Source organism: Globicephala melas, chromosome 18 (assembly GCF_963455315.2).
Source record: "Globicephala melas chromosome 18, mGloMel1.2, whole genome shotgun sequence".
NCBI lineage: Eukaryota > Metazoa > Chordata > Mammalia > Artiodactyla > Delphinidae > Globicephala > Globicephala melas.
The window spans coordinates 67,183,000-67,197,234 of NC_083331.1; the positions used below are offsets into that span (position 1 = coordinate 67,183,000).

At 46.4% G+C, this 14,235-nt stretch overlaps 1 protein-coding gene across 3 annotated transcripts in view; it reads right to left on the bottom strand.

Moving 5' to 3' along the window:
- Positions 1-7,589, bottom strand: part of STK24 (serine/threonine kinase 24) — a 110,422-nt gene extending 102,833 nt beyond the window's left edge. For 2 of the 3 annotated variants that reach the window (XM_060287787.1, XM_030856862.2), the window contains exons 1-2: positions 7,572-7,589; positions 2,168-2,224 (exon numbers count right to left, since the gene is read on the bottom strand). In XM_060287787.1, coding sequence (XP_060143770.1) covers positions 2,168-2,224; positions 7,572-7,574 — 60 coding nt within the window. In that variant the 5' untranslated portion in view covers positions 7,575-7,589. Of the gene's footprint in view, positions 1-904; positions 1,320-2,167; positions 2,225-7,571 lie in introns of those variants that run through there. The other variant, XM_030856863.2, reaches the window with a different exon arrangement.
- Between the last annotated feature and the right edge of the window lie 6,646 nt (positions 7,590-14,235).

Below are 14,235 nucleotides of genomic sequence, written 5' to 3' on the forward strand. Positions count from 1 at the left end.
TTACAAATTAGCCAAGAAGGGCAATGGTTTTATCTTTCAAAGGGCTAAAAACAGTCCCCGATGGCGAAAAACCTTAAAGCATCCGTGTAAATTTGAAATTCAACTTCTCCCCCTTTACCCCACTCCAAAAAAAGTCACTGGGAGGCCAAGAGGCCACAAAGTGGCAACGGAGAGGATTTCTGGGAAGGAACTCAGCTGGATCCAATCAAGACTCCAAGCCAAAGCCCTGAGTCCCGGGATCCACACTCGAGTGCACGCTGTGCCATCGATTCCTTCTTCCAGAAGGGTTGAAGGCTCGCACTTTCCCCTCCACCTGCACCGGGAGGAAACGCGCGGAACAGACGCGCTGGAAGTGGAGCTAGCGGTGGCACCTTCCTCCACCCCGCCCTGCCTCCTCCTCCGCCCTCCGGGCCCGGGACTAGCCGTGGCGCGACCGAGGCCCTCCCCGCCCCTCAACTTTACCGCCCCCTCGCCGAGGGGAACCCGGGCCTTCACCGCCCCCCGCCCGCGCCGGGGCCCTGAGAGCGAGCCGGGCCTCCGAGGGCATTTCTCCACATCACTTCTCCCCGGGAATGGGCCGGCGCGGGGCCTGCGGCTCGGGAGGCCCCGGGGGAGAGGGAAGCGAGGAGGGCGCAGCGGCCGGCAGCCCCACATCCCCCCGCTCGACCGCCGCGACTCCCGGCCGGCGAGGGCCGCCTCCGGGCCGCGGCCCCCAGGCCCCTGCACACACGCACCCGTGTCCGCTGGGCAGGGCACCCCGGGCGCTGCCAGCACGACGCGGGAGGCCGGCGCGACCCCGGAAGGTGCAGCGTGGTGGGGGGGCCGTGTTTACACCGCCAAGTTCCCCGCTTCCGCCCCGGCCCGCGCATCCCTCCCTCCCCTCGGCGGCCCGGTCCCTGCCTACCTGCATGCCGGGCAGGCCCGACTGCACCGGGGAGTGAGCCATGGCGGTCAGGACGGCCACTTCCTGGGACGGGACGGCCGGGCCGCGGCGATCCGCGCGGGCGACGAGGCCCGCGGGCCGCGCGCAGCCCTCGGGCGGCGGGGCCGGCCGGAGCCCGAGGCCACCCCAGCCCCCGCGGGTCCCGGGCCGGGCGGCGGGCTCAGGGGCGAGCGGAGGGCCTCGTCTCCATGCACCGCACTGGGGAGGGGTTGCCAGGAGCGCGGGGTCTCCCCGCGAGCTGCCGCCGCTGCTGCTGCTACTGCTGCTGCTGCTTGGCTGGAACCTGGCGGCCTGGGCCCGAGCGCTGGCCGCCTGGAGCCGGAGTGGACGGGCACAGCCGGCCGAGCCCGCGAGCGCCGAGCCCGGAGCGCGCCCCGCCCCGGCCCGGCCCCCGCGCCCGCCCCCGCGGCCCGGCCGGGGACCCCGCCCCGCGCTTCCGGGAGGGGGAGGAGGCTCGCGGCCGCCCGGCGCCCTAGGCCGCAGCCGCCTGCGCCGCCGCCTGCGCCGCAGCCTGCCGGAGCGGGTGGAGGTCCGCGCGTCTCAGGCGGGCTGCACCGCCTCGCAGCCGCCGGGGCGGGGCGGAGCGGAGCGGGGAGGTGGACGCGCGGACGGGTGCGGGGAGGGGGCCTCAGTTGATGCGACCCCCCGGCCAGTGGAGCGCGGGGACCGGTCCGAGCCGGGGGTGGGCCACGTGCCCATCCCGCCCCCCAAGTACGGGCCGGTCGGGCGCCCAGCGGGTCTGGGCGGTGAGGGCGCTGTGAGTACCAGGTCTTACTCTACCACCTCTCTCCTGCCCTTCACGCCAGCCCACCCCTCTCCGCCTGGCCCCGGGGCAGCGGGCTCCAGGCGACCTTCCAGAGGGCAGAGCCTCGGGCAGGGGGACCTCGGGAGGGAGAGTGCCCAGCGGAGCCTCAGCCAGTGGCCGGTTCAAAACTACCGGGGCGGAGCTTCTTCGGTGTCTGGGTGAAGTTTCCAGCCAACCCAAGGAGGAAAGCCGGAGGGGAGAGGCCGAGAGCTGTTAATTCCCGGTGCTTTGGCTACTGGAAAACACCCCGCTTGGAATGCTAGGAGCTGTAAACTTAGCTAAAAAGCGAGGGGGGTTGAACCCCACCATCTCTGGGCTCCGGACCAAGGCGGGGGCGTCCACCAGCGAGAAGGGAAAATGGGTGAGGGAGGGGCAAGGAGGAAGGGAAGACAATGGAAGGAAACCGTGTCTAGACTTACCCCTGGCCCTCTCCCGCTCTTTCGGCTGCCTCCACCTTTTAGCCACCTCTCCTCCAACTGCAGAGGAAAGAAATAAGAAGGAATGAGTCAGTGCTGCCTCCAGAAAGTAGTATTTTATTTACAACGACAAACAGTGGCAGCCACTGAAGTGATCTGCTTCCCAGGTTGCTAGGACCCCGGCATCTCATTCATGCCCATGAATGCCCTCATTGCACCATGGCTGGGCGAGCTTGGACGTACAAAAATGAGCCCCTGAGAGTTCACAGACTATTGGAAAAACCTAAAAAGTCCTCCACCGAAGTAAGGAGTGTTTATTCTATGAAGTGTCACTGTATTCAGAGTGCCCTCGTGTGCTCTGGATCAGACAAGGAGCGAGGTGCTAAAACGCAATCCCTGCTTTCCCTTTGGAAATATGCATGTTTTTCCGCGGCATCCTCCAGGACACTTTCAGATACCTTCATGGTTGTCACTGGTGCACTGTCTTCACTGAGTCCTGAAGCCCTGCCACCCCCAAGTACTATGAAGAGAATATGGCAGATACAAAGTTAAAGAAAGCATGAACCCTGATCCTTAAGAGCTCACCAGCTTGTGTAAATTTTGTGTACCAAAAAAATGTGTACATAAAGAGATGGATGGCAAAACAGGCAAGAGCATGAATATTAAAAGTTCATCATCTTCAACCCAGGAATTTTACTTACAATAACATATCGTAAGGAAACAACCGAGAAGTACAGGAGAATGGATAAAAAAAGATGGGATGCGGTGATATTTATGGTCATGGGAAAACTGGGAACAGATTAAAAGTCTAACAGAGATTGTTACTTAAATGATAATATATTCATACAGTCATTTAAAATGATGTACTTCAATATTTAGTAACATGGAAAAATATTTTCATTATATATTGTTAAGGAAATGGAGGGTACAAAGCAGTATGTATAGTCTGATCTCAAGCTACTTCATCTGTATGAAGTTGTATTTAAATATATATCACATACATATATATAATTTTATGTGTAAATAAATAGAGAAAAACCTGGAACTATCTGTATATACACCAAGACTTAACAGTGTCTATCTCGAATTAAAGATGATTTTTTTAAATCAGTAGTCATCCAATAGAGACCATCATGCTAAGAGGTCTCTCCTTAGCGTCAGCCGTCAGGCCAATAACATGGCAGCAAGATGAGGAAGAAACAGGACAAGTGGACAGAAATGTCTGGGCACTGATCTAAGGCAGTACCATAGGAAACTCAAAGAACCCTTGGGCCCACTTTGCAGTAGGCTAATTTCCAATGAAGGAGCCACGGGGGGCATTGAACCATAATAATCTGGGCATAAAAAGTATTCAGAATCCCATTTTGTATCCAGAGGCTAGTAGGGCTAAGAACACGTAGGTTACCATGGGATGGGATTTATCTGGACACAGTGACTTGCATTCATTAGCTGGTCCGTTTCCCTATACCCTGTTTATCTCCTCACCACAACTAAACTTTATTTCCTCCTTTGACCATATTTATACAATTGAGCAGCATTCTCCTTGAAAGAGAAAAGAGAAAACAGGAGTTACTGGCTCCGCTCAGTCATATGCAGACGGTACCCAGTATGGCCCTGACAGTAGCCCTCTCCCTTTGTTTTAGCAGAGCAGAGATGATTGACAGGGCCTGAGCTAATGATGAGATCCTGCCCAATTGTTCATTACATTCATTCAGATAGTAACACATTTTTTGAATGCCAATTTATGTCAGACATCTACTTCAGCGCTGGGCATATAAACAACCCGAGCCTCACGTGCCTCATCCCACCCTGGGTGACATGGTCTCCCAGAATCCTAATTTCAGAATCTTACAATACCAATTGCTTAAAATTAGAGCCACGCTAGCCATGATTTCCACTAAGGAAAGAAGAGGATTATCCTCTCATCCTCTTCCTCTTGGCACTTTCCCTCCACTCTCAATGACAATTACAACAGATCATACACTACTATAATTTGAGAAGGAGAGATTTTGAGGGTCTCCATAGAGATTATGCATTTCCTGGTCTCCATGGAGATGCTCTAACCCATGGAATTATTTTCATCCTCTGACCCTCTTTGTCTTTTGTGTTGACTTAAAGACACGAATTGGGCAATGCATTGTGCTCTCACATATACTCGGGACCACAGAGGACGTTTGCATACCCCTCCAAATATAGAGCCCTTGTGTTTGACTTCCCCTAAGCCAGCTCATAGTCTCAGCAGAGCTCGAAAAGCTCGGCCGAAAACAAGAATTCAACAATCAGTCCCTTCACTTCTCCTTCTGAGTTGAAAAGATAAACACCCCCAAATGCCACTTCATAAAGAACAGCTAGACAAGTAGCACATTAGCAATTTAAATGTACAGATTAAAGAAAGGGACTTCCATTGGTGAACTTTAAAGAGAAATATGAGTAGCTTGGATAAGTAACTAACAGAAGGCTTAACAAATTTCTACACATGTTAAGCAGGTGAAGACACAAAAGAGGAAGACAGATAATTAAGACCAGCATAAAGAAGCATGTCTGGTCACAGTTGGATGACGTGACAGCGAGAAAATATATCTAAAGCCCTAGGAAAAGATCCAGCTACCATTGAAGAATGGTGCAAATGACGTATCATTCTGTGGGTGCGGGGCTCAGAGGGCAAGCCCTCACAGCAGTATCACTCTAAGTCAATCTGCCTTTGTTTCCTAGGGATGCCATTACGAAGTACCAAGGACTAGGTGACTTAAACGACAAAAATTTATTTCCTCACAGTCTTTTGGAAGCTAGAAGTCCAAGATCGAGGTGTCAGCAGGATGGGTTTCTTCTGAGGCCTCTCTCCTTGGCTTGTGGCTGGCCATTTTCTCCCTGTGTCCTCACATGGTCTTCCCTATGTGTCTGTGTATGTCTGTGTGTCTGTGTCCTGTTCTCTCCTTATAAGAACGCTCATCATATTTGATTAGGGTTCACCCTAATGACTTCAATGTTAATTACCTCTTTAAAGACTATCTCCAAATACAGTCACATTCTAAGATACTTCAGATCAAGATTTTAACATATGAATGGGGTCAGGGGACACGATTCAGCCCATAACACACCCTTCTCACTGTAAATGCATTTCTGGTCACCCACTTTAACTGGCTCCTCCAGGCTTAGCTCCATGAACAAGAATTTCCTTTTTCTTCTCCCAAGGCCTTTCTACACACTTCGCATTTCACATTTCTGCTCAGAAGCATTGCTTCATATTTCCTTGGGCGTAGTCCCTTAACTTGATCCTGCATAGAAACCAGAGCACTCATCTCCAATCACTGGACAGCTGAGAGCAGAGCTAGGTGTTTGCTTGGTAAAATATTTCTAATGAGAAGAAATCATCTGGAATACATGGCAATACCTACCAGAAAAAAAAGTTCAGTAGATTTTGCAGGGAGTTCATTAAAAGTAGTAAGCACTCATTTAAGCCAAAAGGTTGTGCTTTAATAAGGTCTGTTTTTCTTTTTAGTGCCTCCTTCACCCGTGAGTATCACTGTACCTGGAGGTACAGTTCACCAGGAGGGTTGGAGTCTGAGCCCACAGCAGACGAGGGGACTTCCTGTTGTGTGTTCCTGGCGTGACAGTTCTAGGGGCTCACAACAGGGGGGCTTAGTCTCTCCAGAAGGACTCACTGGAACAGCCTCACTAGAAAAATTCTCATGTGCAATTTTGCCTGGCAGAGAGCCAGATAACAGAGCTCGTCACCCTCTGAATAGTGGCCGCTTGACCCCGCCAATCAGCTTATAGAGGCTTCCGTATACAAAGACTCCTCAAGCGCTGTGTGTGTGTGTATTTCCCTCTCTGCCAAGGCTGGGTTTGCTTTCAGAGTATTCAGAAAGGGCATAAATGAAATCATCCCCAGAAGGGTGATGTCATTCATCCTACAGTCACGGAACTGCAGCACCAGTTCTTAAAAGCCCTTGGCCCTGTTTTCTGACACAGAAGATAAATTGTAGAAAATGATTTTAATTTTCACTTCAAGCAGATCTAGGGAATTCTGTGCTTAAGGAACATTGGATAACCACACAAAGACAAAATGTGCCTATGAGTTGCAGGCAGTGGTTGCGGGCCTTAGTTCCGAAATGCACAGAACCAAGTATACTTGGAATCCTCATGAAAATACTGGCCTTGCACTACCCTGTCATCAAGACTTTGCCGGCAAAAGGATAAGCATGTAGTCCCATACCTTGATTTTCCAGCCCAGATATATTTGCTTTCCTAAGAAGCTATGTTAGTGATACTATTAGTCAGAGATCCTTGAATAACAAGTGACAAAAATCTAGCTCAAACCTCCATAGCAAAAAGGGGAAATTTTAGCTCAGTGACGGAAATCCAAGCTTGGCTAAGTCAGGCATGGATAAGTCCAGGAGGGTGGGTTCAATGATAAAATCAGAGCTCTGTCTTTCTATGTGTCACTCCTGCTAACCTCTGCATGGCTTCATCCGCATATGAGTCCTCTCTGTGTGATGACAAGAGTCACTCTATATAGTCTTTGCAACCCCAGAAAGAGTGACTTTCTCTTACCCAGTGTCCCTAGGCCACATCTAGTGGAGGAACACAAATTAGTGCATGTGCACGTTTATTCTTGTGACCAGAGGACAAGGAGGGAGTTGAGGAAGATGGCGGAAGAGTAAGACGCGGAGATCTTCCTCCCCACAGAGGACAAGGAGACACAGAGGTGGAAGAGTCCAATCCCCAAAGCATGCAACATGGAAGGGGCAGTTTCCCAACGGAAAAAAGACTCCTGGCCTGATACATTCCAGCCCCTGACTGACCAGCATAGGCATGTACGCTGACATATACACACATACATACACTTGTGCGCACACACACATTCTTTTTTTCCATACATATAATTTCTTCTGTACTGCCCCCCAACGTGATACAGCCAACCTATGCGTATCCATCCATGTACTTACCTCTTCCCCAAAGCAGTTCAGCCCAAGTACCGTCTAGTTAGCCCATCCATTTCCTAGTCCAGACACTCTGGAGAATATGTATTCCTCTTTGTCAAGTCTAGATGTGGCTTTTCACAGCCCAGCTACATCTAAATGTTAAATCTATATCTAAATGTTAAGTTTTAAAAATAGAACTACCATATGACCCAGCAATTGCACTCCTGGGTATATATCCAAAAAAACCAAAAACACTCATTTGAAAAGACACTTGCACCCCAATGTTCATAGCAGCATATTTACAGTAGCCAAGACATAGCAACAACCTACGTGTCCATCAACAGAAGAATGGATAAAGAAGATGTGGTGTGTGTGTGTTTATATACATATATATGTATATCCACGTACACACACACACACACACACACACACACACACACAATGGAGTACTAGTCAGTCATAGAAAAAGAACGAAATTTTACCATTCACAGCAACATGGATGGACTTGGAGGGCATCATGTTCAGTGAAATAAGTCAGCCAGAAAAAGATAAATACTGTATGATGTCACATATGTGGAATCTAAAAAATACAAGAAACTAGTGAATATAACATGTAAGAAGCACACTCACAGATACAGAGAACATACTAGTGGTTACCTTTTCATTCCATTTTCTGGCCTTTTTGTACCAACAGCCTCCTAAGTGTTGGGTGGTGGCACATCAGTAAGGCAGCTGTCCATGCCCGAAGGTACTAGCCTCTGGGCAGTGCCAAGGCACCCAGAGCCCCAGACCAGGGGGCTCTGGTGAGAAGCACCCTCTTCTGTCCAGACCAGTGTGCCATGCCTACTGAGTCCAAAGTCTACACGTGATCCAGGTCCTAAATCATAAGAGGTGACAACTCAGCCAGATTCAGATCAGAATCCAGGGACAGAGGACAGTTTCAAGGCACGGGTTGGGGGGAACTGTACCCTAAATAAAATGGCACTGAGCAGACAAGAGTCCTATGCCCGCTGGGGCGGGGGGATTGGAGGTTTGCTCTGTACAGCCGCTTAATCTAGTAGCGGGGAAATCTCTTACTAAGTTCAGACCCTTCTTACAAAGGTATATGGATCAGTGGTTGGCAGACTTTTCCTGTAAAGGGCCGAATGGTCGATATTGTAGGTTTGTGGACCATACGACCTTGGTCACAGTTACTTAGTTCCACTGTTGTGTCAGCCGAGCAGCACGGATAATATGCATACAACCTAGGATGAATGTGTTCAGGGAAATGTTTACAAACGCAGCTGGCAGGCCAGATTTGTCCCCAGGGCCGTGGTCTGTTGAGCCCTGATCTGGATGAGTGACCTCGGTGAGTTGGGTGAGTGGTCAGACCACTGAATGGAGTTCAAGCAGTACAAGTTCAGGGAAGTACAGGAAGAAGGAAGAGGAAACTATAGCTACACCGCATGGCTAGATAGAGTTGAGACCAAGGAGCTATCCTGGACTACGTATTTTAAATAAGTCCATAATACTCGATTGTAGTTAAAGATAAAGGCAGGGTCCAAAATACATATATAACTGGTGAGAACACGAGGAGGCCAATTTCCATATGGAGGATTCAGGCCTTCTGGGAACATTATCAGTAAACCTTCATAATCAAAAGAGAGTCATAGAGTATCTGTGAAGAATCATGAGGTCAGAAGTAAGGTCAGGGTCCAAGTTTAGTTTCTTTCTCTTGTAATCCCAAGAGTGTTCCTGGTACGGGAAAGTAGATGAATCATATAATAAATACTTATTTGTGTCAGACACAGGTGACTTCAGAAATTAAAAATTCCATGATTTAGAAAGTGCTTAAGAATATAAGGAAACTGGCATTTACACACTGCTGGTGGAAGTGTAAACTGGTTTGATTTTCCTAGAGGGATCTTTAGTAATATAACAAAAACCTTAAAATAGTCATACTTTAAAATTTTTATTTCAAATAAAATATTTTATTTCAAGATGTTATAATTAGGGAATAATTACAACTACTTAGGAACGTGTACATGAAGATGTGCATCCTACTGCTGTTTATAATAGGGAAAAAATAGAAACAGTTGACGTGTCCAATTATGAGAGTTTGTCTAAAAAATCATGATTCACCTTAGAATGGTATACATTCTATGTAGTGATTTTAAGCTATTGTGTAAATTAACACTGACATGTTTACTAAAGCTATACATGGTTCACATAAGGATAAGTGAGAAAAGTAAGTTATAGGAATGGAGGTGTGACATAACCATTTTTCATTAGAATATAAGTAGAATTCTGCTCCTGGCAATGGCTCACTAGGTTATTTCAGAACAATCAGCCATTAAGAATGACTAGAAAAGCTAGACAAATTAATTACTAGATGAATTAATAAAGAAGACAAAAATCCCATGTGTTGGAAATTATCAGAGAACTAGCAAGGCAATTTGTAGGGCCAAGATCCAGAGGAAAGAGGAGACAAGAGAGGTGAACCTGGCATCTGGAGCTGCTTTTCTTCTTGAGGCAATGGCTAATTTGGAAGAGACAATTTAGTGGCAAAAGAGCAAAACAGAGGTTTGGCACTTACACAGGGCCAGGAGGGCAAAGTTTAGATTTCAGTGCCCTCTTAGGAAGCGAAATTCTGGCAACAATCCAGACTTTTTTTTTTTTTTTTGCGGTACGCGGGCCTCTCACTGTTGTGGCCTCTCCCGTTGCGGAGCACAGGCTCCGGACGCGCAGGCTCAGCGGCCATGGCTCACGGGCCCAGCCACTCCACGGCATGTGGGATCTTCCCAGACCGAGGCACGAACTCGTGTCCCCCGCATCGGCAGGCAGACTCTCAACCACCGCACCACCAGGGAAGCCCCAATCCAGACTTTTGATTGGGACCACAGAAGCACTACCTCCTAAGAATAAGGGTGAATCAGAAATAGCCTAAATCTCACAAGGATTAAGTCTAGCTTCAAATCAGCTCAGTAAATTAGCCTAAGATGTTCTGTCCTAGCCTTGCTCCGTGCCAGAAGTAAACATAAATCCTTTCTGAGGTAGATACCATCATTTAGAGTCTCAAACCATCTCTACATTTCTTTCATAAACAACGTATGGCCCTCAATAAAAAAAAATAACCAGGTATAGTGAAATAGAACTTATAGAATATAACTAGGCATACAAGAAGGCAAGACTTGACAGAAAACCAAGAGAAGAAATATACCAAAAAAATACTCATAGGAGCTATCTCAGTGATCAGAATGAACATTAAAATAAATATAACTAATATTGTCAAGAAATTAAATGAAAAGATGGAGAATTTTCTAGAAAACTGGAAGCTATAAAAAATAAATCAAGTAAAAAATTCTAGAAATAAAAAATATAATTGACATTTTTTTTAATTGGTGGGTTTAAAAGCTGATTAGAGGGGACTTCCCTGTTGGCACAGTGGATAAGACTCCACACTCTCAATGCAAGGGGCCCGGGTTCAATACCTGGTCAGGGAACTAGATCCCACATGCATGCCGCAACTAAGAGTTTGCATGCCACAACTAAGGAGCCCACCTGCCACATAAAATAAAAGAAAGAAAAAGAAAAAAAAATACTGACCAGTTTTTTTTTGGGGGGGTTGTTTTTGTTTTTAATTGAGTTATAATTGATGTATAAACAACCGGTTTTATTTATTAAAATTCTTCTGATCCCAAGATAAAAGAAAATGAGATTTAGATTTGGCTTAAGAATATCCTGGAACTAAAAGTAGTTAAATAGAGAAAATGATGGATTCTTCTCTCTGGGTGGCCTTTCAAAATAGAGTAAGTGTTAAGTGTGGTCTTCCCGAGGGCATGGCTGTAGACCAGAACACCTCTTAAGATTCATTTTGCATCTACGATCCTACAGTTTTCCATATAAGGAGGGAGATACATTCAAGGAACTTCTTTCATAGTGAGTTTACTTTCCACATAGTGGGCTGGTGGCTGGGAATAATATATGTAATCATGTCTTCAGGGCCTCACAGTCTATGCAGGTCATATAATTATAGATGAAATGTGATAGAGTAAATGCCATTCACTCCTCCATTAACAACTGTGAACTGTACATGCATAGGTCAGACTCTGAATAAGAGACTGGGCTATTGCAGTAAACAAAACGAAATGTATGCTCTCATGGAGTTCACATTCTAGTAAACAATTATATAACACATCAAGTGGTGATAAGTGCAGTGAAGGAAAAACAAAGCAGAGTAAGGATAAGGAATGATGGTGGAGCTCATGGTACAGAGCATCTAATTTTACATGGGCTAGATGCACAAGGAAGGCCTCTGTGTTTGAGGACACTTGGACAGACGCCTGGATGAAGTGAGGGAGTAAGTGGTCCATGTGGCTTTTGAGCAGTCCCGGAAGAGGGAGCGTGCTTGGACCATGCCTGAAGTAGCAAGGCCAGTGTGGCAGAAGCAGGATGAGTAGGCAAGAGAGAATGTAAGTGATGAAGTAGCTTGGAGCTGGTCACGTAGGGACTTGTGGTCCATGATGAGGACTTTCGAATTTGTCTTTGTGAAATGGAGAGTTTGGAACAGAGGCATGATAGGATCTGACTTAAGTTTTAAATGAGTTTCTCTGGCTTCTGAGTGGAGAATTGATGGTGAAAAGGCAATTGTGGACAAGACCATGAGAAGACTCTTGCTATTCTCTCAGCAGGACATGATAGTGGTTTGGACCACGAAGGTATTACAAGGAAAAGGGAAAAGGGATATAATTCTGGATATATTTTGAAGGCAAAGACAATAGGATGTTAAGGGAATAGACATGGAGTGCAAAAAAATAGAGGAGTCAAGAATAACTCCAAGAATTTTGGTCTGAGAAACTAGGAGATTTGAGATGCAACTTTTACTGAAACAGTGGTAGTCTTGAGAAATGCAATTGGGTTAGGGAATGGGTCTCTATGAGCAGAATCAACTCACTGTCCTTTTAATACAAAGGAGGAAGCAACTAAAAAGACTGAGTTGGGCTTTCCTGGTGGCGCAGTGGTTGAGAGTCCGCCTGCCGATGCAGGGGACGCAGGTTCGTGCCCCAGTCCGGGAGGGTCCCACATGCCACGGAGCAGCTGGGCCCATGAGCCATGGCCACTGAGCCTGCGAGTCCGGAGCCTGTGCTCCGCAACGGGAGAGGCCACAATAGTGAGAGGCCCGCGTACCACAAAAAAAAAAAAAAAAAAAAAGACTGAGTTACGCAGGTAACCCTTCAGAATGGATGGGTTTTATTTTAATAGTGTCTGCAAATTATGCATACCACAGAGAGTTTGTAACACTAATGATATCAAAAACTACTTGCTATTGATTTTCCTCAAATTTCTCTTTTCTTCATTGTTGCATTTTAATAGGGTCATAATTAATGTTCAAACCTGTAAACCATTTTAATTCATAAACATCCTTTACTACTTTCCTTAAGTATCACTCTTTCTGGAAGGTTTTCCCTTGCCTCTTCTGTTAGGGTTATGTATTCCTCCTGTAGAGTTCCACAGAACCTTAAGGATCCTTCTATCATATTCCTTACCAAATACACTGTATTATCATCATCTGTTTTTCTGTCAGATCAAACAGACAGGTCAAATCATGTTTATGCCTCAGGACTTGTAGCTGACTCGGGGCTTAGCACTCAATAAAAAATGTGGGAAAGGAGGACAGGCAGAGTGGGAAGGAAAGTGGGAAGGGTCTAGAATGTATTGTCTCTCCATCACCTGGAGATTATTTCATTGCAATAGGTCCACCTTGTTTTAATTCACTCCCGGTCCTTTGGGGCAGGTGAGATGTGGGTGTATTCTAGAAATGTCCTACTGTGGTTAAGTGGAAAATTATAACATGATAATTTCTGGAAGCATCTTACCATCTTCCCTTTGTTGCAATTGTATTAAAACTAGAATTAGAGATCAGAGCTGTCCAGTAGAACTTTCTCTAATGAGGGAAATGTTCTACATCTGTGCTGCGCAACAGGGTAGTCACTAGCTACCTATGGTATTGATTACTTGAGACGTGGCTAGTGTGACTGATGAACTGAATTTTAGATTTTATTTAATTTAATAAATTTAAATTTAAGTAGCCACATGTGGCTAGTGGCTACCATTTGGATAGAGCAGTTAATTTTGCACTTAATACTGGAAGTTGTATTTTCTAATTTTTTCACTTTACAGGTGAAGAAACTCAGCCTTAAAGAAGCTATATTATTTGCCCAACTTCCTAATTTCTTGTACCAAAACGTGTTCCTGGTATTGTCACTAGTCATTCCTAATGTGACCTTTGTGTTGAAATCTACTTCCTCCGTAGAAACTTTTAATTTTCAGATTAGCAGACCAAACAGCATTCCTTACAGACTAGTAATTAATAAAACACTTTAAAGGGAAAAAAAAAAGACCTTAAGCGCAACTATATTTAGAAAAATGTGATTTTCTCCATAAGGGATCTTAAGAAATTATTATGATTATAATAAATTACATACCGTGGCTCATCTGATGATTACTTTTCTTAAGTAGAATCATTTGTTGAAACTCAGAATTCGTTGCACATAACATTACTCCAGCGGTAAACTGAACGCCTGAACAAAGAACCCAACTTCTGAGGCTTTATAATCATCCCTGAATAATAATGAAGTGGGGACACATAACAAGTGGAAAATGACCAACCATAAAAAAAAATCATACCTACCTCCAAAAGCCCCTCTACATTCTGTACAAATATCTTGGGAACAAAGGGGTTGGAATTGCATGTGTAGGTGATGGTGGTCGGGCAGGAACCATGGAGGGCTGGGGGGAGGCGAGGAATTGTCTCTCTTCTCCTGTAATAATAAACACAATTCTTGGGGACCTTACTGTGTCCCAGGCCCCATAGCCCACAGAATGTTCTTTTCAGTAGCTTAAACTAAACTCTATATCTCTTTGGACTTTTCTTGCATATCCACCTGGCAAGTCTCTAATCCTAGATGAACCAGATGTCCATCTTCTCCCTCTGGCACCTGGGAAGCAGAGCACCTGGTGTAAATCTCACTGCGGGGTGGACTGGCTATAGACCTAAGATCACCGGTCTCAGATGGGGCCCTAGCGCTCCCTGTAGACCACCTCTGCGACTCTAGGCGGCCTTTCTTCCCACTTCTGGCCCATCGCTCTTAGCAGATGACCTCCTTG